Source organism: Aulostomus chinensis, chromosome 10 (assembly GCF_037954235.1).
Source record: "Aulostomus chinensis isolate RoL2024-O1b breed Wild chromosome 10, RoL_Achi_v1.0, whole genome shotgun sequence".
NCBI classification, from domain to species: Eukaryota; Metazoa; Chordata; class Actinopteri; order Syngnathiformes; family Aulostomidae; genus Aulostomus; species Aulostomus chinensis.
In genome coordinates, this window is record NC_141329.1 from 21,608,756 (window position 1) to 21,629,767 (window position 21,012).

Sequence of the window (21,012 nt, forward strand, 5' to 3'; positions counted from 1 at the left end):
AGAAAAATTGTGCTCACTGTGGCTTTAAGGCATTTAATGTGTTGTTCAATAAACTGTTGATGAGATGTTAAGGTACCAAAGTGCTGAAATGTGGTTCAAAAACACCACAAACTACTGTCATCGCCAGCACATCAGCTCACTGTGCGTTGTGCTTTCCTGTCAACAATGTGGTTTTCATTACAAATGCAGCCAACATTAGTGAATTAAAGTCGGTGGACTGCTCCTGTACTTACAGGAGTAGGCATCGCCACCGTAGGACAAAGTTGAAAGGTTTGGTTGCTGTTTGTGTTGTTTGGCTTCCAGATGCAACAGCTGGAGGCATGCACACGTTCTCATATTGTCTAAAAGTCCGAAAAAATCTTTTTTTTTCTTCTTTAACTCAAAACAGACAATGCGGCCAAAGCAAATAACACCTCAAAAAAGAAAGAAAGAAATACTGAAGAATCTGTGCCACAAAGGGAGGCTCACCAAAGTTAGTGGAGGCATCTGAAACAACAAAGCAAACACTTCACAGTCAACAGTTAACACTCAGGGGTGATGATGTTGCTGTGGTCGATCACAGTGCAACTTATCTGAACAGAGTTGCTATGCAAACACACAAGTAGTTATGGCGGATTAGAGGGTGTAGAGGGGAGGTGAAGCAGAGGGCAGGGAGAGCAATGGCTGCCGGGGTCAGTGTGTAAAGGATTCCACGCTGGTTTTAGGTGAGAGGTGACGAAGATGATGAAATAACCAGCTTAGTCTGAGCACCTATGGGTTTACTGGTCGGCTTGTTATAAAGGCTCCAAGCCACTTTTTCAACCAAGAAGAGCAAAGATCCTCAGTGGCGTTCAGGAGGTTTTACAGCCCTGCGTTTAATGTGAATCGATCCTCAAATACCTCAAAACAAAAATGGCAGAGAAAGTTTGCCCTTTAACCAGCAATTAGTAGTGGCCGAAGGCAGCAGTTGAGGACGGAGAAGCTCCTTTGAACCTGTGCATGACATCTACTCACCGGCTTATCAGTGAAGGGAGTCGATTCAGAGGGCGCCATGTCATAATATGGAGGCTGAAGAGGAAGCTTCTGCATTTCTTCCTCCTTGTCCAGATGAACCACCTACAGGGAACACCAAGAGCTCAGCAAGACTCATAATGAGCTGCAACAAACCAGCCTGGTCAACCTTTTTTTTTTTCTTTTTTCTTCATAACTGGAGCTCATCTACAATCCTCAGCAAGGTTAACTTTGCAATTAGCCTTCATTGGAAACTGCTACTGTAGGCACATTAGTTGAAAGCTTGAAAAAGTTCAACAGCAGAATTTTAGGTTTAAAGTTTGTGACTTCCCTTTGCTCACTAGATTGGAAATCTGAGAATGAATGCATCAACTTGACGGCATTTTTGAACTTAAGCTGCTCTCCTGAACTCTGTATGCGTATCAAAGTCGTTTTGTCAAATTAATGGCTTCCATATTGCACAAAGGTATGATGCAAACTTTTGAAATAGTGGAGGAGAAACGCTAAGGCAGTTGTAAAGCATCAAGAGCTCTCTGCGCCGTACAGCCACTGAAGGCAATTTACACGGTGATATGTCATTATTTCACATGCGGCATCCTAATTACAGCTCGGAAAACATGTACCTTGAATAACAGCACCTCGAAAACCCTCTAATGCCTTTTATTCTTCTGTTTGTACATCATTAATTTGCAATTATTTGCCTTTGTATAAAATCCAATTTTGAATTTGAGTGTGAAGATCAGTTCGACTGTTTAATGTTGTTCAAGTCTGACGCTAAAGTTTCAACCGTTAAAAAAACTCCTTTGAATGGAGGTTCTGTGCATTTGTGCCTCGGATTTGTCACAATCTAGAAGAACACTGCTTCAGTGTTTGAGCATTTCAAACTGGGCTGCATAGACTGACAAATGAAGGGATATTCAATGTTTGTATTTACTCTCTGAAGAAAATAAGCTGTGGTTACAGAATAAGAAACACAGGCTACTCTAAAACAGTGGTGACCATTAAAATATTGAAGAATACAGAGGAAATCTTGTGAATTCAATGCCGTGCTTCCCTATAACGATATGTAACTTCAAATACTGTAGTAACTTAGGCTTGACCAGAGGGATTTTTGTGGGTTGATGCTGGTACAAATATAAGAAACTTGAAAAAAATAAATAAATAAAAATCCCAAATCCTACAGTGTATGGTATTGTATTCTGTACTTAAATCACAAACTTCAATGGGAATTTATTTATTGAACAATGTTCCAATCATAATTTTAGGGTTTACCCAGGGTATACATGTACGCTGGTATTGACGTATCGCCCATAGACCAATATCGGCTGATATTATCGCGCAAAGTTCTAAATTGCTGCGGCTTTAGTCAAGTGTTAAAAGTAGACATCAGACTTTGACTTCTTTTGCTTATGTAAGAGCTCATTTATTGGGTAAGAACATTTCATGAACGAGGCGCATTGAAGTGTGTTACAAAACGCGCGTTAGATATTTTGTAGAATTGTAGCGTCATAAGACAACTGCGGATCCTGCTTCCACACTGATGCGTGAACTAGAAATTTCAGAAAGAAATGAATGAGTCAAGTCCTTGTCATATTTTACTGGCGCATTTTGACAAAAGTAGGATAATGAAAGAGAGAACAACATGCATGACTGCTGTGTCTGGTTTGTTTTTTGCTTTCTTGGCTGGCTGGAAACTAAGCCTAGCGTTACATCTGTGGTCCTCTATAGTATTTTTCACCATATTGTCGATCTTAAATGCTTCGCTCAGCATGTTGCTAATTGATGTGTCAAACTCTGGGTTAATCGCCGTAACACTGACAGGTTCCTTTTAGAGGGTTTTAAGGTGGAATAATCACAACACAAATGACTTGTGTTCTTTTCTTATTGAATGTTCACAAACCCTTAATTGTACAGACTTTGAAAGAATTTGTATAGAACAATTTAACTATCAAAATTAAGACAAGTGTTCAATTCACATAAGAGCTTTTGAATGATGTTTGGCATTTTGGGAGTGTGAGAGAAATGGAGCTCAGTCAACGTGCACTGCTCTTGTGTTCCACTCATATCGTTTGAAAAGGTGAAGAATTTAATGGCTGAATGGTCCAACGGTGAGCTGAGTGCCAGACCTCGGATGTAATTAGCTGGAGGAAGGTTTGTTTGGGGCGCAAAGCCACCGCCGTGCTGGACCAGAGTCCTCTTGTTTGGCTCTCTAAGTCTGTCTTACTGCAACATACGGCCAGTGTTTGGGTTGTTCTGCCAGTGTTGCTCTGTGGATTGGGCTGCGATAAAAACACAATGCTGCCAGTTTCTTCAGGCCAGTCATGTCACCAAACCTATTCTGAAATAAATCTGCACTATCCTTTCTTTCTCAGGTTCCAAATTCATTAACAGGATGAAATAAATTGTTCAGTATCTGGGTAGGTGTGGTTCCTCTCAATGTATCAGTTCTAATGCTCCATCCATCCATTTTCTGCTGCTTATCCTGTTAAGGGTCGTGGGGGTGCTGTAGCCTATCCCAGCAGCCTTTGGGCAGGGGGCGGGGGGGGGGGTCCACTCTGGATGGGTCACCAGTCCATCGCAGACTGATTATTCCTTCTTAACAGGGATAAATTAAACACAAATGAACCAACAGTTCCTGCAAACTGAGTCCTGAGAAGTTCCCCAACTCGAACAAGCACACAAAATGATTCACTCTGACCTCAGGATTGGAGGTCGAACTGTTGCTTGGATCCTCCAGCAGAAGCCTCGACTCCCTACTCGCTCCTGCCATTGGTGTACATGTTTATAGCTTGAAGTTGGACCTCAAAAATCCTTCGATATCAGAATGTACATGGTTCATTTAGTCATTAATAAATCACATAATGATTTATAGCCATAAACAGGCCTTTTCAAAAGCCTCAAAATTTCAAGGCAACTTACTGCAAGAGACTTTAAGGAAAAATCTCCTTCTAAACTTTTAAATGTTGTAGAAAATCACCAAAAATTGTGCCAGTTTTCTTCCTTTTTTCATCAATTCACCATAACAAAACTTTTGCCAACTAATTAACTTGTATTATTTGGAATTCTTAAGTTGAAAATTGTAATTTTATCTGAACAAAAGATAAATGGTACAGTCGTTGATGATTTTCTCAAAAACCTGCAACAAAACTTGTTCAGTAAATAGCTTTGGAAATGTTGAGTTTTCACTTTTAAGGTTTAGAAGTTCTTTTATATATATATATATATATATATATATATATATATATATATATATATACATATATACATATATACATATACAGTATATATATACACATATATACATATATACATACAGTATATATATATATATATATATATATATATATATATATATATATATATTGGCCTTTTCCCTTTACATACATGAGCAGCAGAATATTAGAAATAGCTTTAAACACTACACCACCCACCACTCTTACAAGCAACTCAACTGTACGCCTGTTCATTTGCTTGTAAGAGCGTTTTGTTGATTCTGTGCATGTAATAATTAGTAGTAGTATTTTTCATGTATTCTTGCGCGTACAGTATTATCCGTGCATTCTTGTGTGATCATGTTACGATGCTGCTGTGGTTGCATTGCTGTTATTGTTGTTGGCATTGTTTTTTTCTGAGTGTGCAGCCTCTTTTATAGTAACGGCCGCCATAAAACAAAAATAAATTAATAAAAGGACACATTCTATCCTGTAGGGTCTATTACAGCATCATCTTGATCTACTAATCACAGGGTGAGCCAGGTACTAGGTGCCTTGCTCAAATACTCTTCTGCAGTAGTTATGTATGGAGGGAAGCACATTACATGCCCATTATTTTCTCTGCTGGGTTTGACCTTGACACTTTAAAGGGGATCATAAAGGTGCATTTAAAATCTCAGAAGTGCTGATACACAGCAGCTGTGGCAGCGAGGTTAATCTTCAATTATTTAGATTGTAATAATTCTTTTCTCCGCTTTATCTCCCCGATTTAAAAAAAAAAGGTCTTTTCTTTATTTTACCGCAGTTTTTAACAAGATTTAAGTTCTTGACTCCTGAGCAGTTTCCCTTTAACACCTGATGAGGTCATACTGCTCTCTGGTTCTTACGAGCTTCTCCATCACGATCTGTCCAGCCTGCACAGTAATCTATTCTGAAAGTCAACAAAAATATCTATATTTCATCTTTATGCGATGCAGATTCTTCTTTATGCGACGCAGATTGTTTATCACCAAGCAAACTAAAGCAACATATACACGAGCTGCTCAGAAAGATTGACAAAATGGAATAAAAAGGATTGATTGTTCTGTTGGGAGTCATTTTTAAATAAAGAGCTGTGCAACCATGGGAGGGGATTAGCTGCACGTGTTTGCGGTGACATCGCAATTTTGTAATTATGGCGGCACATAAAAGGTGAAGAAGGTGCAGCAGCAGGAAAGCAGCGTGAAAAGCCGTTTGCCTCAGACTTTCACTACAGGTTCTGAATTTGTAAACCTCTGACACGCTCCCTGAATATTAATTTGCAGTTTTATTATTAATCAAAGATAAACTGAAATGTCAACACTGAGTAGATTAGGGAAGAGAATTTACTGATATCATAATTCTTCTCAGATCGCTGATCAGAGGTGAAGAGGACAACTCTCCCTGATAGTCATTGTTACCATTTGGTGGTACAAATGTGGGGAGATGTGCGGAGCAGCAGAACCACACACTAAAACTAAGTAGGTTTTGGGGACACACCGCCATGTGTTGACACTGGAAAAGGTTGCATAATATAATTAATACAGTAGACAAAAATTCTGGGCTTCGTTTCGATGGATACCAGACTTTCAGCATTAAAGGAAAAGTAAGAGCTTCTATGAGAAATATCTTCGTTGTTCTTTGCCATATTCAAAAGTTGCAGTTTGAATTGCTCCTACATCTTTTTTTCCACAATGCACGGCTGATGCAAACGCTCATACGGTGGATTAAATAAATCTCTGCGCTCTTGCATAGTCTATTTTTTTCAGTTATATAAACTGACATAGTTTAATTTTCAGAAACAAGGCAAATGATACAATCTACACATTCCATGTTCCAACACTTGGGCTTCTTTATAAGATGAGAGATGCTGTACATGTAAGAGGAAATAATAACTTTTCATGGTATCACTACCAAAGACCAAGACCACAGAATGAAAGCTCTGTTTGGCTGTAGTTGGCTGTTAGAACTGACCTGATCATATGTAGGGTTAAATTAACAATATCTAACCCAACAAGTGACACATGCCAGAAGTTTGGGGCAGAAAGTTTGCTTGTGTGTGTGTGTGTGTGTGTGTGTGTGTGTGTGTGTGTGTGTGTGTGTGTGTGCGTGTGGATGTGTGCGTGTAATCATTAAGACTGGAAAAACAGGATCCTACCTGGATGTCATCAGATGTCAAGTGCCCCTTCATGTCACTGTTCTTCTTTTTGGGTGGAGGAGGGGCTGGTTTGTGTGCGGGTGGGAGGTCGGTCCTGTTAAGAGAGCGCAAAGATAACATGACACTCAGCACAGTAAGGGATCGCCACTCTTTACGCCCCTCACCTTCTACAGCACTCTATAATGAGAAGTCCTGCCTGCACTTGCCTTTTTCACTTTTTCCTTGGATTTTGATAGATCTGGTGTTGGTGGCTTTGTTGCGGTGGCAGCCATTCCCCCTGCCCTTTCAAAGGCTCTCGCTGGAGAGACACTGTGCTAATGAGAGCGGGCTGTAATTGGACACTGAGGTAAGGAGATGGGGATGGAGGGGGTATAAGGGGCATGGAGAAGGGCATGTGTGAGTCAAGTCCTCAGGAGGGTCGTGCCTCAATCAAGTGCCACGCGGTCAAACACCCTGCCCAATGTGCAGCGACTGTTTGTTTGACATGTCATCGTGAGCTGTGACTCAATGCGCTCAGCAGGCATCCTCTACTCTCCATCTTTCCCTGCATCCTTTCACTAACATCCTCTAAATCAAGGTCTGCCCCTTTGTTGACACACCTGCCGGAGAACAAGCTTGACACCTGCGCTCATTTACAAGCTGCCATTAACAGAGCAGTAAACAACTATTTTCTTCAAATCAACAATGACTTTTTTTTTTTTGTATTAGGGATAAAGGCCACTAAGACATACAGTGTTGTTGTGATAATGAAAGGAAAAAATTAGATCGTGAATAGGAAAGACAGGAGTAATTGAAGGCTTGATGTTGAAAATGTTTGAAGTGCATCCAGATAATTATTTCAGACAAGGAAGCAGAAGGGCTGTTGCTATGAAATTGTTACAAAGAAAACTCCTTCCCTCAAACATGCTGGCAGTCAGATGTCATCTGCCGTATTCTGACATGATATCAGGAATGATCAAAGATAATGAAGTGGAGCACAGACACTGAGCTGTGTACCTACATGCGTTATCTCCGGCTTCTCCCACCTCCCATTCGCAGTGGTTCACGTCCTTATTGAATAACATGACCTTTCTGCAAGGCCAAGTCAGCGTTTTAATGTGCAGAAAATTTGTGCATGAGTGCACCAATTAAATTTTTCTTTCACGCTCATTATTTCCAGTCCGTATCACCTTGTCTCCAGACAGGGGCTGCCGTGCCACTGCCAGATTCATGTGGCAGCTTCTTCAGCCTGCCTGCAGCAACGAGCCACGGCAAACGCATAGAGAGGCAGCTGACAGCACAATCCCTCTTGTACAAAAAAAACCTCTTCCAGTGGAGAGCTTTCAAAGAGGAACCAGTCTTTTCCACCCATACAGAAAATTATGAGTCTTGTGGAGAGTAGATGAAGTTTCCAGTTTGGAGATGTATTTATCAACATTAGCATGTATTTATGGTCAAACTGCTACTAGCTGCAGCTAGACCGGCCATGACTCCAGTCACTTTTGTCACTGTCAGAAACAGCCCCCACCCCCCCACCCCCATCACCCCTAGAATAGCCCACTCTGTGATTGGCTAGCTGCTTCAGAGTGTGTCCATAACATCAAGCCTTTTACCATGACCAGAGATTGCCTCCTGAAGAAGCCTGGGATGAAAAGACCCTTGTGGGTGGAGCATGGATGAAGAAAGTTTCAGGGGCGGTTTCAGTTTCCCTCATGATGCGTTTAGGGGCATCATATCTGAACCGCTCATTGACTCATAAGACCACAGAGCCAGACAACCTACATCAAAATGATTGGGTTTCCTTATTTTACAGTCTGGGTGTTAGCACCCACATCAAAGACCAAAATATATTTGTACAAACATAGAAAAATTAGTTTTTTCATAATTTGTAACCTTTAAGCACAAAGCTGTGACAGCTGACACGAGCGTTTGCTTCCAGAAAATGCATGGGACGAGATATAATTTTCTGCCTCTGCACTGTGCAAAGACTGCAATCACATTTCAAGCTAAAAAAAAAAGTGCCCAAACACCTCATGCACTGAGCTAATTGTCAATTATTTTTACTAAAAGTGGTATCGCCCCCACCATTTGACACAATATTTACTGTGTTTGTAGACAAATCAGTTGCACATCTTTTTTGCCGGATAGTTATTCAAGCAGGATAAAGTCACACCATGTTTATGTATGACGCACCATTTGCATTCAGATCCTGCTACATTTTTCAGTATGCATTTAATCCCATAGGAGCATTGATGATTGCACATTTTGTAAAAGGTCTTGTTCAAATTGTGGTGGGGACTTATGCAGAGTTATCAAACCTAAACAAACACAAAAAAATCTCCCTCGTTTTGTGGCCACAACCCCAAAGCAACCTCTTTCCTTCCTGTCATACCTCCTTTTCATTGACTTCAGCGATATTTGTAATCACATTACTCACACGCAGCAGCCTCAGGACACCGCCAGTGTATAGACTGCCATTACTGGTTGGCACAATAGAGAGAAAACAACAGAGCGATGACGGGGTGTGCAAGCAAAGTGCAAAAACACACACTACTGTTTGCTCAGGCAGACATTTACAAAGAGCAGCATATGTGTGCGCACAGTTACTCAATGCAAGCTACGATTCCATACAACAGTCAAACAGTGCAGTGAGTGCTAAGGATGTGGGCCAGCAATGTGCAGGTGTATGTAGAACTAGTAAGCATAATGCGCATGCAATAGAAGATAATTCCTTCCTTTATTATATGTTTTTGGGCACTTCTTTTTAACTCAGTAGAACTGCTGAGATTTACACTAACTTGGTCAATTTAGCAAAGAAGTGGTCAACAATGGAGCAAGTCTGAAACAAAGCCAAAAGTTTGGCATGATTATACAACACTTATATAACGCTTCAACTGGAGGTGAAACTGAGAACAAGAAATCAGTATTAATCCAGAGAAAATGCGTGTGAGCTCAAGAACGATGTGTGTGGATTCTGAATGAGGAAGTCGGTCTGACAAACTGTAATGAGTTTTACAACAGTCCGTGTAATTATTTGCAGCACTTATTTTGTTCCGTTTTCTTTGTTTCTTTGTACGTAAATTGGGGTTAAAATAATTGAATCTGACTTTGAATGATGTTCTAGTGTTATTGGCTATCAAAAAAATGGAGAATAATTGGCGATGGGGATGACCAACACTCTTCGGATGAGGCCCAAAGGTTTGTTTGTTCCCTTGATATACGCAAATTTTTACTCTTACACAAAAATATATTTCAGACTAAACAACATTTGTTATCTCTTTCAACTGTGAGCCGTCTCTTCAATTGCTTTGCATTATTGGAGGAAAAAAACAAAAGAATTGTCTACGCACTGAAAAAATTAAGCAAATTTATTACATCCATCTTGTTATGCCTTTTCTTGTCTGGGACACACATGCAAAGGGAGAATCTTTGTGAAAAGAAACAAAAATAGAATATAATTGAAGTTGCAGGATTGAAAATCATTGTTTTATTGTTTTGATTGAATGATTCTGTGGCACAAGCCTGGCAGTGGCAGCTGCTGGAGTCATTCAGGGAGCGTTTGCTTCACAGGCGATTGCATTTCCTTCACAATTATACTGCACAATGGTGAACTCTTGCTAAATAATTAAATGTCTTCTTTCTCAGGCAAAAAACAGGCTTTCAAGCAACATGAGATGAGTTTATATTTTCCCTCATCTTGCCATTGTTTCTGATGAATAGCTTTTCTTAGTTTCGCATTTCAGTGTCATCGACTGTGGAGATGTAACCTTTGGACTGAAGATGGATAAATAGATACAGTGTGGATGATAGTATCAACAGAAATAAGGTGCATTTAGAATAATGGACTGTACGCATGTGTAACTTAAAATATTTATAATAGTTTATTTTTTTATGATGTATAGCACCATCTAAAATATTCAGTATTTGCTACAATATTCCTCCATTTCTCCCTATAGAACAATCTAATTCTGCAGCTTACGCTTTTCAAACCATCATTAGTCAGATTCGGCACGATGCTCATCTTGACCACCCTGTGTGCATCTCAGCTGTGTGATTATACACAGACTCGCTCTGAGCTGAATGTGATGCAGGCAGCATGTGGGCGTTGGCTTTGTGAGGCACAAACACTAATGAAAGCTGACAAGCACCACCAGCCTGTGGGGAGCAGAAAGCACTAGGCAGGGAACCATAAGCTACAGTACATTCAAGTTTGCACTGTTTCCTACTCAGACATCCACCTTGAAGACCTCGCTCGTCCTCGCTCTGTTGGACACAAAAAGCTCAGGGCAGCTTAAGGGGAGATTTAAGGGGGGATAGTGAGGAGAAAACATTACTAATCCTTAAACTGAGAAGAGTAATCTGTGCAGGAAGATTTACAGCCCAAAAAAAGGGGGGACTTCGACAATGCACTCGTAAAAAATGACCTTTCCAGAAGAAAATTTTGGGCAACACGAACAGTTCTGGAGCTGAAGGGAACAAAAATCAAGTCATGCTTCACACTTTTCCTGACTGCAACATGTTAGTGAAAGTTAAGTCTTCGCAGCCCCAGAAGCGTTAACGGAGTCACTCTATGACCACAGCCATCCGTGCGGAAAACAAGTGTTTGAACTGATCCCTGGTGCTCTCATTGATTTCTGCTGATCACAATCTTATTTGGCAATTTAAATGCTAATGATACTTTTAATTGCAAGATGGGATAAATGTGATTTGATCTTTAGGAGGCAATTACTTTCATGCTTTGTCTGGCTCCGATCTTTTCAAAAGGCGGACAACAATTACTCTGCAGAGTGCAGCCCCCCCTTCCCTCCCTACGTTTCTTTTATCACAAGAGAACAAAACAAAACAAGAATGAAACAAATATCTTCTGTTTTTGTTCTTTGACAAGTTTATAAAAAATGATATACTCTATATTTTATGTATATATTTTTTTTGTGTGTGTAGCAGAATATTTTGTCTTTCAGAACACTTAACTTTACAGTTGTACACAGGGAATGTTTCCAAACCTTTTTAAGACCCTAGGCATTTATACTAGAATACATTTATTACTATACAGAAGACACAGGAATAAATGTGACAGCCATAGTTATTGTACTGCATGTATAACATTCTGTACACAGAAACCAAGCACCAGTTTTACCCTTAAACAAATGATATGAAATTCCTACCAGTACAGCAACATTTAAAAGACATTAACATACTTTGGTTACAGCTTAAAGCTACAAAATGTTCAACAAGAAGCCACCATGGATGACATTTTAAACATGTCCACACAGCAATGGTGACTGATTGATAAATCAAAGGGTTGCACAATAACCAATCACGGGCCAGATTTACTAAGTACGGTAGCAATCCAAAAACAGCGCCGATGGGTGTGGCTATTTCTGCAGGCGACCTAATAATAACTGACTAATATGGCGAGAATTTAGGAACACGGATGCAGCCGATGATTAGAGCTATCTAATAAGAGCGTAGGCACACTTGATGTGGGTGCAGGTTTTCTACTCAGCAGTTCCAGCTTGTTTTGTCATCACACATATAAGTGAGAGTTTTCTCAGGAAACATGACGGCTACGCGGGTTCCAGATCCACAACTAAATTAATTCTGACATGGCTCAGCCACCGCTGAATTGACAAGATTTTCTCAATTCTTCTACCTGTGGTGTAAATTGATCAAATTAAGACATTTTTCTGCATTAAATAGCACCGTAATTGGCAGTACATCACCCCTTAAAAAAGTTAGTGACTTATATTGTGCAATTCATTTCAGCACTTTCCATTTTTTGCACCCTGAAAACATAAATCTCACGCCAATCTCAAAATATCTGCGTCAGTTCTTGTTGTGCTTCTTTAGAGCCCAACAGTTGTCTTTTACTACCAAAAAGAGGGCCTTGGCTTGCATTAGTAAATCTGGCCCCAGATCTGTAGGATGCACTTCTGCAGGTGACATTTTTTTTTTTTTTTTTTTTTAACTTGCTGAAGTAGAGACATCTGCTTTTGGAACTGCAACATTCCCTTTTTCACTTAGACTTAGACACTTCAGTTTTAAATGTCCCCTAAAATCAGAATACAGCCACATTTCAGGAATGTAAAACCAGGAGCAGCTTTTCAGGTAGACGATTCTGTAACGACGCTTGCATGTAAAAATATGGTTGCTTTGTGATGTCATCCAGCTCACACTTCAGCATCCTTTCTTACATTCTGCATGGGATTTTTGTCACATATATTATGGTGCGTATGGCCAGGTAGCCGCCATCGAAGGGATTTATTCCAGCGAGTGTGTGTAATTGTCTCAACACCAGCTACATGTCAGGAACACTAGCCAGTGAATTCATTTTGCAGAGGAACAGCGCCGCGATTGTCAGTGCTTTGCTGCATTTTGGAGGTCGTACCTCACATTCGGGAAAAAAGAAAGAGTGATGAACACATTATTCTGAGAACATATTTTTTGACAATGCCCATCTATTTTGATAATCAATTGACTACTGTGCCAGTGCATCCTCTAAAACACCAGTGATTTATTAGGATTGACCAATTTTGAGACACATCATGTGCTGCTTTGTGAGAGCAAACAGAGGCATGACTGGCGGTGCAGTCAGGCATGTTATCAAATGGCCGGGCTTGATTAAGGGCTCATCAACATGCAGAATTAAACAGTCTGACTAAATGCATCTGCTTCATCCTGACATCATATAAAAAGATAAATCTCACTGTGGGTCTCCTGCATGAAAATAAATCCCACACATTCACATAATTACACATTTATAAACAGATTATTTATGTTCGGAAAAAACAACAACTCGGGAAACAAATGCTAATTTGGATTTGAATCACATTTCGCCACAGAAAGCATTTACATGCTGAGCTACAAGTAGGATACAATGACAATAACAGTTACACAGCACTGGCACCACTATAACTCTTCTCATGCATTTTTAACGACAATCATGCACACAAAAGGAGGGGAGACAGCAAGAGGCAAAGGAGAGAGGTTCCACAAAATGGTCCGTCAACATTATCAGTGAGTTTCAGCTTATGTGGTGATAATAAAATCCTTTCATTGGCAATTTGATATGTGCGTTCGATCCCATCACAGTCACAGAAATGATGACAGTGATCTATTCCATCCAATCCCCAGAATCTCATAAATTCTGTGTGCAGCTTGATATTCTATCTTGAGACATAAAGTCATCTGAGTTCATTTCGATTTTATATCTAGTTGTTTATCAGACTCATTTTTTGATTGAGCTGAATGGGTTTTGTTGTTTGTTTTTTTTGTCTTGCATCAAATAAAGATATCTGAATTTGACGTCAAACGTCTCATTTTGTTGAAACAATCAAAAGGAAAATAGGCATTCATTAAATTAAAATGATACTTCATACAGAGAGTGTATTTTGGTTTTCAAGTACTCACAAACATGTTTAATCTCTCCTGCATGACCTCTTTGCAAATCCAGGATGCAGAAAGAGCCAGCCACGTATATTTAGCTTGGAGCTAACGGTGACCGAATGCTAACAAAAATACAACGTCCAAAAATGTCCTTTAGCAGACCTCCAAGCATATCATGTAGTACGTGTCCTTTATTCAACTGTATATACTCAGTAATCCACAAAGACTTTGGCTGGAGCTAAAACCAAACAAAGAAAAAAACTACAACCCTTCCTGATCAGCTCATTGACCTGAACTGCTGCCGTTAGCAATAAGTGACCATGAGCTTCGAGCTTAACATATGTGGCTGGCTCTTTCTGCATTCCGGAGTCGCAAAGAAATGAGGTCTTGTGAGCTGAAGTTGCGAGTATTCGAAAGGCAGAATACACTTTTTGGATGAAGTGTCACATTAAAGTATTCAGACGTCAAATCCAGTGTCAATTTATAGAAAATGACTGTGTGGATGAATATTTGCTGCTTTCGGAGCTCACAATGGCGTGCTCAAGTATGTCACTTGCAGGCCACCATTACATGCAGGCAAAAGAATAGAGGACCCAGGAGGACAGGGTTCAGTGGGGGATAGACTGGGGTCAGGTGCCTCTACTTTCCTTGTGGGAGACTCTGGCTTCTCTGGAGCCTGTGTCACACAACTATCAGCAACAGCAGCAACAGCAATGCTGAGGGAGGGGAGTGGGAAACAAAGAGCAGTTACTTCGACATCACAGTGAGAAAGAAAGATAGATTAGCAGGAAGGGAGGAAGAGACAGAAAGCAATGGGAGAGGTAAGAGTCTGTGTGCTTCATTTGTTTTGAAAAGTATTCCCGAGAGGTAGAGGCAGTGCGGTTTCTGGGTCTCTGTGAGCTCAGCGGCGGACTTGCAGTCACCGCGGAGTGTTAGAACACACAGCAGGGGGGGGCGGCAGAGGCCAAAACTCTGGCAGGCTGTCTCAATGATGCTTGATGTTAGCATCACTGCTTTGGATATCAAATCAATTACAAGATTCTGGAAGGGGACCTCTAAAATAAGCATTGTAATCTCATCCTGTGAGTTGATTAAAGGCTCATGTGCACCCTCAGCCAGATTCTGCACACCCGCAGCCTCAGTTGTTTTGGTAATATTCCCAGGGAGGAAGACAGCCAACCCCTGCACAGCGGCATCATTCCCATGGGGATGTGGTTTGCATCTTGTATACCCCGTAAAGCCAAGAGCATCATGGAAACCCTGGCAACCATTGAGATATCTGTCGATGCCAGGTGTTTTAGAGAAAGGCAATTAGCAGAACCCAACTTGAATCCTTTCTTCCTTCACATTTGCACCACGTTCCCTATAATTCTTCCTCAACAGATGACTGTCACCTTTTTTCACCTTGAGTATAACACATGCAGGACGATATTTAAGATTCTCTCAGCTCGGTTGTTTGTTTTATCTCAGCTACATCCTCTGTAACCTCTGTTCTCCCCTCTGTGGATGTGCAGCAGCTGGCAATGTTAAAAATTGTCATGCCCCCATGGTTCGCAGGCAGAACAAAATTACCTGGGTGGCTAGAGGAGGGGGGGGGGGGGTAAATTAGAGCTACAGGGTCCCGAAATCTGTCTTAGACAGAAATCTGCCTGTCATAATTGCAAACCCCTTCTCATTCTCAATTTGTCAAATATGGAGGCTGGGTTTTGGCACTGAACTACGATGTTGTCGGAACCCCTTAAGCGTGAGTTTTGGACGTGCGGGATTGTTGCCAGAGCCTGAATGTGTTGGCATCTATCTAGTGAGGGTGGGGAAGGTGGATGGAACAAAACAAACACTGCTGTTCCGAGCCCTGTTTGTGACCGCAGGTGTCACATCTGCTCCAACATTCAAGCTTCTATCTGAGTCACGTGTTTTTAACAACCCAGACTTCAGAGTGTTATTTGCTTCCTGTTTCTGGGAGTTTTTGACAGCAAAAGGGATGTAAGCTTACATAACGAAGAAATACAATTATATTTTCCTGACTATTTTTCCCCCCTAAATTCAGACAAGCAGGTTCTTCTTAGTCTCTATTCATACTTACACCCACCACAAGTAACTATAATTCATATATAACTCAAGTAGCTTGGAACAAGGAGAGATATGTCATTTTTCCGGTGACAAAACAGGAGGTTTTCATTTCATCTGGCATTTGTCCAAAGCTTGATATAAACCATTGTAAGCGTTTTTTTGTGCCTTAGAACGATCTTTAAAAGAATACTTAGAATAAAAGGAATGTCCTGTTTAAGGTTCTATCTGCAGGGGTTTGCAGAGGCACACTGATCGCTCATGTCACTGGACATTTGCAGGCTTGTGTTAAAAAAAAATAAAAATTGTATAATGTTTCAAATAATGTTTCACCCGAATTCACTGAGTGAGCTTTCACCCACTGAAAAGGAGACCGACAGAATGGAAACAGATGTCACCTACAGTGTCATATTATGAAGCTTGCACATCCAAAACTGACACTTGAGAGGTTCCTTCAGTATTTAGTCAGAGGTGAAGGATGTGACTGAGCATCTTTTTTGATGAGTTGTATAGGAAAGTGTGTTGTAATTTCCTGACAAAACTTTGAATCATTCTAAAACGCATACTTGCGGCCACCGTCACAACATCATCAGAAGACAGGAACCGACTAAATCTTATTTTAATCGTTCATCCATGCTGAGTTGCATTGCATATCAGGTTTGCATATGTGTTCCAGATTGAATTCATTTGTTCTTATAACATTTACAAGCAGGATGATTTCTGGGCCTGCGGCACACAAAAGAATCTCCCTGTAAACCTCTTTCACGTCTTGATGACATTCCCCAAGAAGAGACTGCAGCGCATTCTCCTGCAATCAGTCCTGATAAAAACAATACAGTGGTTTAATGGCAGATGGGCTCACGGCAGCCCACATTAAAATCAACTTACCACTTAATAGTTCCTGCTTTAACAACAATCCTTCTATCTCGCTTCCAGATATATCACGGATAACCTTTTGTTTTTAGCCTTGTTGCTATCAGCTTATTATTCAAAAAAATGGCCTTCTGGAGGCAGTTTATTCGTTTTCAGGATGAATGAAAAGGAGGCAACTAGTGGAAGAAGCAGTGTTGTTGTTTTTTTCTTCTTTTTTTTCTGTCTTCACACACACACAATACATCTCCCGAAGGTGTTCTGTCGTTTTAAAAGTGTTTCTCTTACACACAGGCTGACAAGAGTGCACATCTAATCCCGGCACCTACCCAACCCCCTGTAATATTCTAAGGCAGAGGCTCAGTACTCACAGATCATTATCTGTCTCAGTGCGGGTCTTGTGTTGTCGCCGATGGACCATGAAAACAGTAACAGCCACACCAATGATGAGTCCAATGGCCACTACTCCCCCAAGGATCCCGATAACACCACCTGGGGGACCCTGCGGTAGTGGCTTTTCTGGAGAGGACAGGGAGAAATAATAGTGTCAGATTGGTGCTCTTCCACTAATTGATGGTGCTGGATTGAAAATATGAAGAAAGTGAGGACAAAGAAACAACAGCAGATTGTCCTTGACAGATTTTTTTTTGTTTGCATTAAATCCCAAACATCTGAACATACTTGAAAAACTGTCCAATCACAGTTCTTCTTTTGATATATCCGACCAACAAATAGCCTCCTAAGAAATCACAAACATCATACAAATACTATACAGTACACAGGGAAAACACACATACCACATGTCAAGGTGAAAATAACAGATTTTTTTTTTTTTTTAATGTTCAAATGCCTCCAGATTTCATGGTTTCTGCCTTGGCCCATGTTTCCACCCCCCCCAACCAACCTTGACAAAATTAAGCCCCATAGCGTAATTTGTGTAATCCTGCTAGCTGATTAGACAGACACCAACAGCTCTCCTCTCATCAGTATGAAAGCAGGAATCATAAAAAAACAAGATGGCACCTTTGCAAAGGGGAAATGATGTCATCAATAATCAAACAACTGGATAGATTCCAAAATTTAAATAATTATTTCTCAACCTCAGTTCAACCATCTGTCCAAATGTCATTTAAAATCCATCCTCCAATTTTTGGGCCGTGCTGCAAACGTCAAACCCACAAACGTCGGTGTGAACACATTCCCTCCTCGGCGGAGGAGAAAACAGACTATTATAAAAAGAAAATCTATTTGACACGACATTCACCAGCCTTGAGGCTTCTCAACATTTTCTGAGACATTTTTCAGGATGAGGCCGTTGTCCCGTTCGTTTTGGCACGATATGAATACGGCATTGTTGTGGTCACTCAGAAGCTGCTGGTGCTGCTGCATGGTGTAATGTGTACTCCATCAAATGTTCAAAAGCAAACCTAAATTGGCTCAGATTTGACAGTGAACCCACTTGCACTCTTGAGAAGATGACAGAGCTTTTATGCTATATTCTAAATTCTTTGCCTGGAGGAGGTAACAAATGCAAAAATATATTTTCAGCATTTCTGAGATGGAGTGAGTGCGCTTCCTGTATATCTAAATCTGTTGTGAGCAGCTCAAGTGATGTATGAATCAGACTAACACAGTAAACGCAGCCGATTGTTGTTACCCCCTCTGCTCTGTGTTGAAAATTCAGTCACCGCACTGTTGATAAAGCCGAGGCTATTAACTACAGAACAGGGCTTGCAATGGAAAACGCATGTTATTGATGTAACCTATTTTTAAGGAGCTGTGCCTGGCTATGATCATCTCTAAACTTAATTTTTGGAAGTGTCTTTGAGATTTTTCTAAGAGACTGTCAGAAACAGTCACCAGAGGGAACAGCGCGGCTGGAAGAAATATTGCAGAACAAATGCTTTTTAATAGTTTTAACTCTATACATTGCAAGAAATGGGACAAGCTTTGACTTCATAACTACTTTGCATCGGGGCTGGCTGATTTGCTTTAATTTCTTTATTTATTTTTGTGTATCTGACATCCGTAATGAATCGTGCTTTATCCGACGAAAAAACAAACAAACATTAAACTGTTATTCATCTGTCATCAAAAGACAAATTACTGCTGGTCCCATATGAACATCATGTCCAGACTCATTCCAGGTATTACTAAAATAGGACAGTCATCTTTTCTCAAGCATAATGAATCTTTTCAGCTTTGACATGTGTTTTCTTTTACAAAAGCAGTTCAAGCTTTTTAAGGCTCACCAGGGGCCTATCAGTGGCTCTTGTGATGGGACACAGCAGAGTCGCACCATCTCCGCTCTGAAAAGGCAAGCCTATCTACTGCCCTCATGATGCCTCTATTATTATCTGGCCGTCCCTCCTGGTAGTGGCAGGACAAGGCCTCACTCCCAGGGGGCCTCCTCTCAACATTGCCTGCCTACTTCTTTGATTCACTGCCCATAATGATGGATACGCAGGAGGACTATTTCCCATACAGCCGCACAGTAGAAGGGACGTGACCGCACCGTGTAGCCAACCTTTGATGCCTTAAAGTCAGCAAGTCCATCAGGTTGCTCTGTCACACCACTGCACTAATTTTCCGTCTGCTTTCATTTGAATGTCATGTACTCTACACAGAAGATAGTTAAAAAAAAAAGGTTTTCTTGTTGTCACACACTTTCTTCTTTGTGATACAATTAAATCAAACTGATACGGAGTCGCTTTAAAGATCGGGCGTAAATGTGATGGTGCCGTAGCATGGCAACCGATAAGCTCAAACTCCTGCTGTTGTCTACACAGCGAAAGCCAGTGGGCTGAATTTCATGGCCCTAATGCAAATGCCAGACACAGTAGTGTGTTGTGTAACACTAACACACAGAGGAGTGGACTGGATCAGAATGTAATTTCCCTTTTGAAGAGCCCGAGGTACTCAGTGCACAGGATTTAGACCGCCACCTCACTACACATAAAGGTAGGGTGAGCCATCTGGCGTGATTTTAAGCCCTTTGCTTTCCATATAACTGAAGCTTCATTAAAAATTAAATTTTCTGTGCAGGAGTTCTACATTATATCATTTCAAAATTCCTCACAGGGATAGATTTTTTTTGGGGGGGGGGTTAATGAATTTGCAAAATGTTTCTGTTGAAGTGAATGCCTTTTTAACATAATATTTACTCCCACGCTGTATGATAAGGCCGAGCTGGACTAATTTGATCAAAAAAGCATGAACTGATACATGCTGAAACCAAGGCCAGCTATACTGTGCGCCGGCAACTTCACACCTTCAAATTCCATTACATGGCTGTGACACATAACTGTACTGGGTGCTTGATGCTTCATTCTCTAAAGCTCTATTTAGGTTTCCTCTTTCCTAAACCGGGGTACATGTAGAGCTGGTTACACCAGAGGGTACACCAAAAAAAAAAAAAAAAAATCTGTATTCTACGAAGACCAGCTGCTACTCTTCCTCTGATTTGAACTCACTCTAAAGTTTAACCAAGCATTAGCCAATCAGAAGCAGAGTTGAGGGCGGGTCTTCTGGGGATGTGCTCCTATAGCATCTCCAGTTCCTCCCAGTGTGGAAAAAAAATTGCCTTTAGCACCAAATATATTGGCTTACTTTCTTAATTATGAATAAATTTTAAATGCAAACTCACCCCTCATCCATGGGGTCTGCAGAAATGGTCTTAGTCTGACTCCAACCATCTGCACCAGAGCTTCCAGTATAAATTCTGACAGAGGTAGCATTAATGTTAGCGTCGCTAACCTTGATGCTAGCGGGGCTTGGACAGCTCATGTCACCAACAACCAAGGTAGATGAATTCACATTAGTTAGAAGTCGTTTTTCTGTTACCCTGCAAATCATAAATGTAAACACACATGTAAAACAATCTGTCCTCAAAACCCTCGAGTCTACTTTTGACGGCATGCTGCTGACATCGCTCAAGGAAAGAAACCACTGAAGAAGACAAAACCATTAGAGTTCAAGTGGTCGAAATGCTACAAAGATTGGAAAATAAAGCAATGGAAAGCAAAATTATGATGCTCCCACTCATTGTATGAAAATCCCTCAAAATCCCCCCATGTGCTGCACAACAGGCAGTTAATGACATGGGCCTCCTTGTCCTTGTTGTGGAATAAACAGAGAACAGCTGACAGGAATAGGCTGGCACAGTTCTCTGATTCTCACATCAACACCTACTGACAGTATGAATACCTAAACCAACCATGATTTCCAGCATTATCAGAAAATGCACAAAATAAAACCGAACACTGCTGTTAGGAGAAAGAGGAAATTCTGTCAATCAAGTCACTGCACAGCAAGTACCCAGAGCTGTAAAAC

At 40.8% G+C, this 21,012-nt stretch overlaps 1 protein-coding gene across 4 annotated transcripts in view; it reads right to left on the bottom strand.

The window, feature by feature from the left end:
* Positions 1-21,012, bottom strand: part of nectin1b (nectin cell adhesion molecule 1b) — a 165,223-nt gene that overhangs the window by 16,404 nt on the left and 127,807 nt on the right. For 3 of the 4 annotated variants that reach the window (XM_086216444.1, XM_086216447.1, XM_086216446.1), the window contains exons 6-9: positions 17,052-17,199; positions 14,389-14,459; positions 6,379-6,470; positions 994-1,095 (exon numbers count right to left, since the gene is read on the bottom strand). In XM_086216444.1, the coding sequence (XP_086072570.1) occupies positions 994-1,095; positions 6,379-6,470; positions 14,389-14,459; positions 17,052-17,199 (413 nt within the window). Of the gene's footprint in view, positions 1-993; positions 1,096-6,378; positions 6,473-14,388; positions 14,460-17,051; positions 17,200-21,012 lie in introns of all 4 variants that reach the window. The other variant, XM_086216445.1, reaches the window with a different exon arrangement.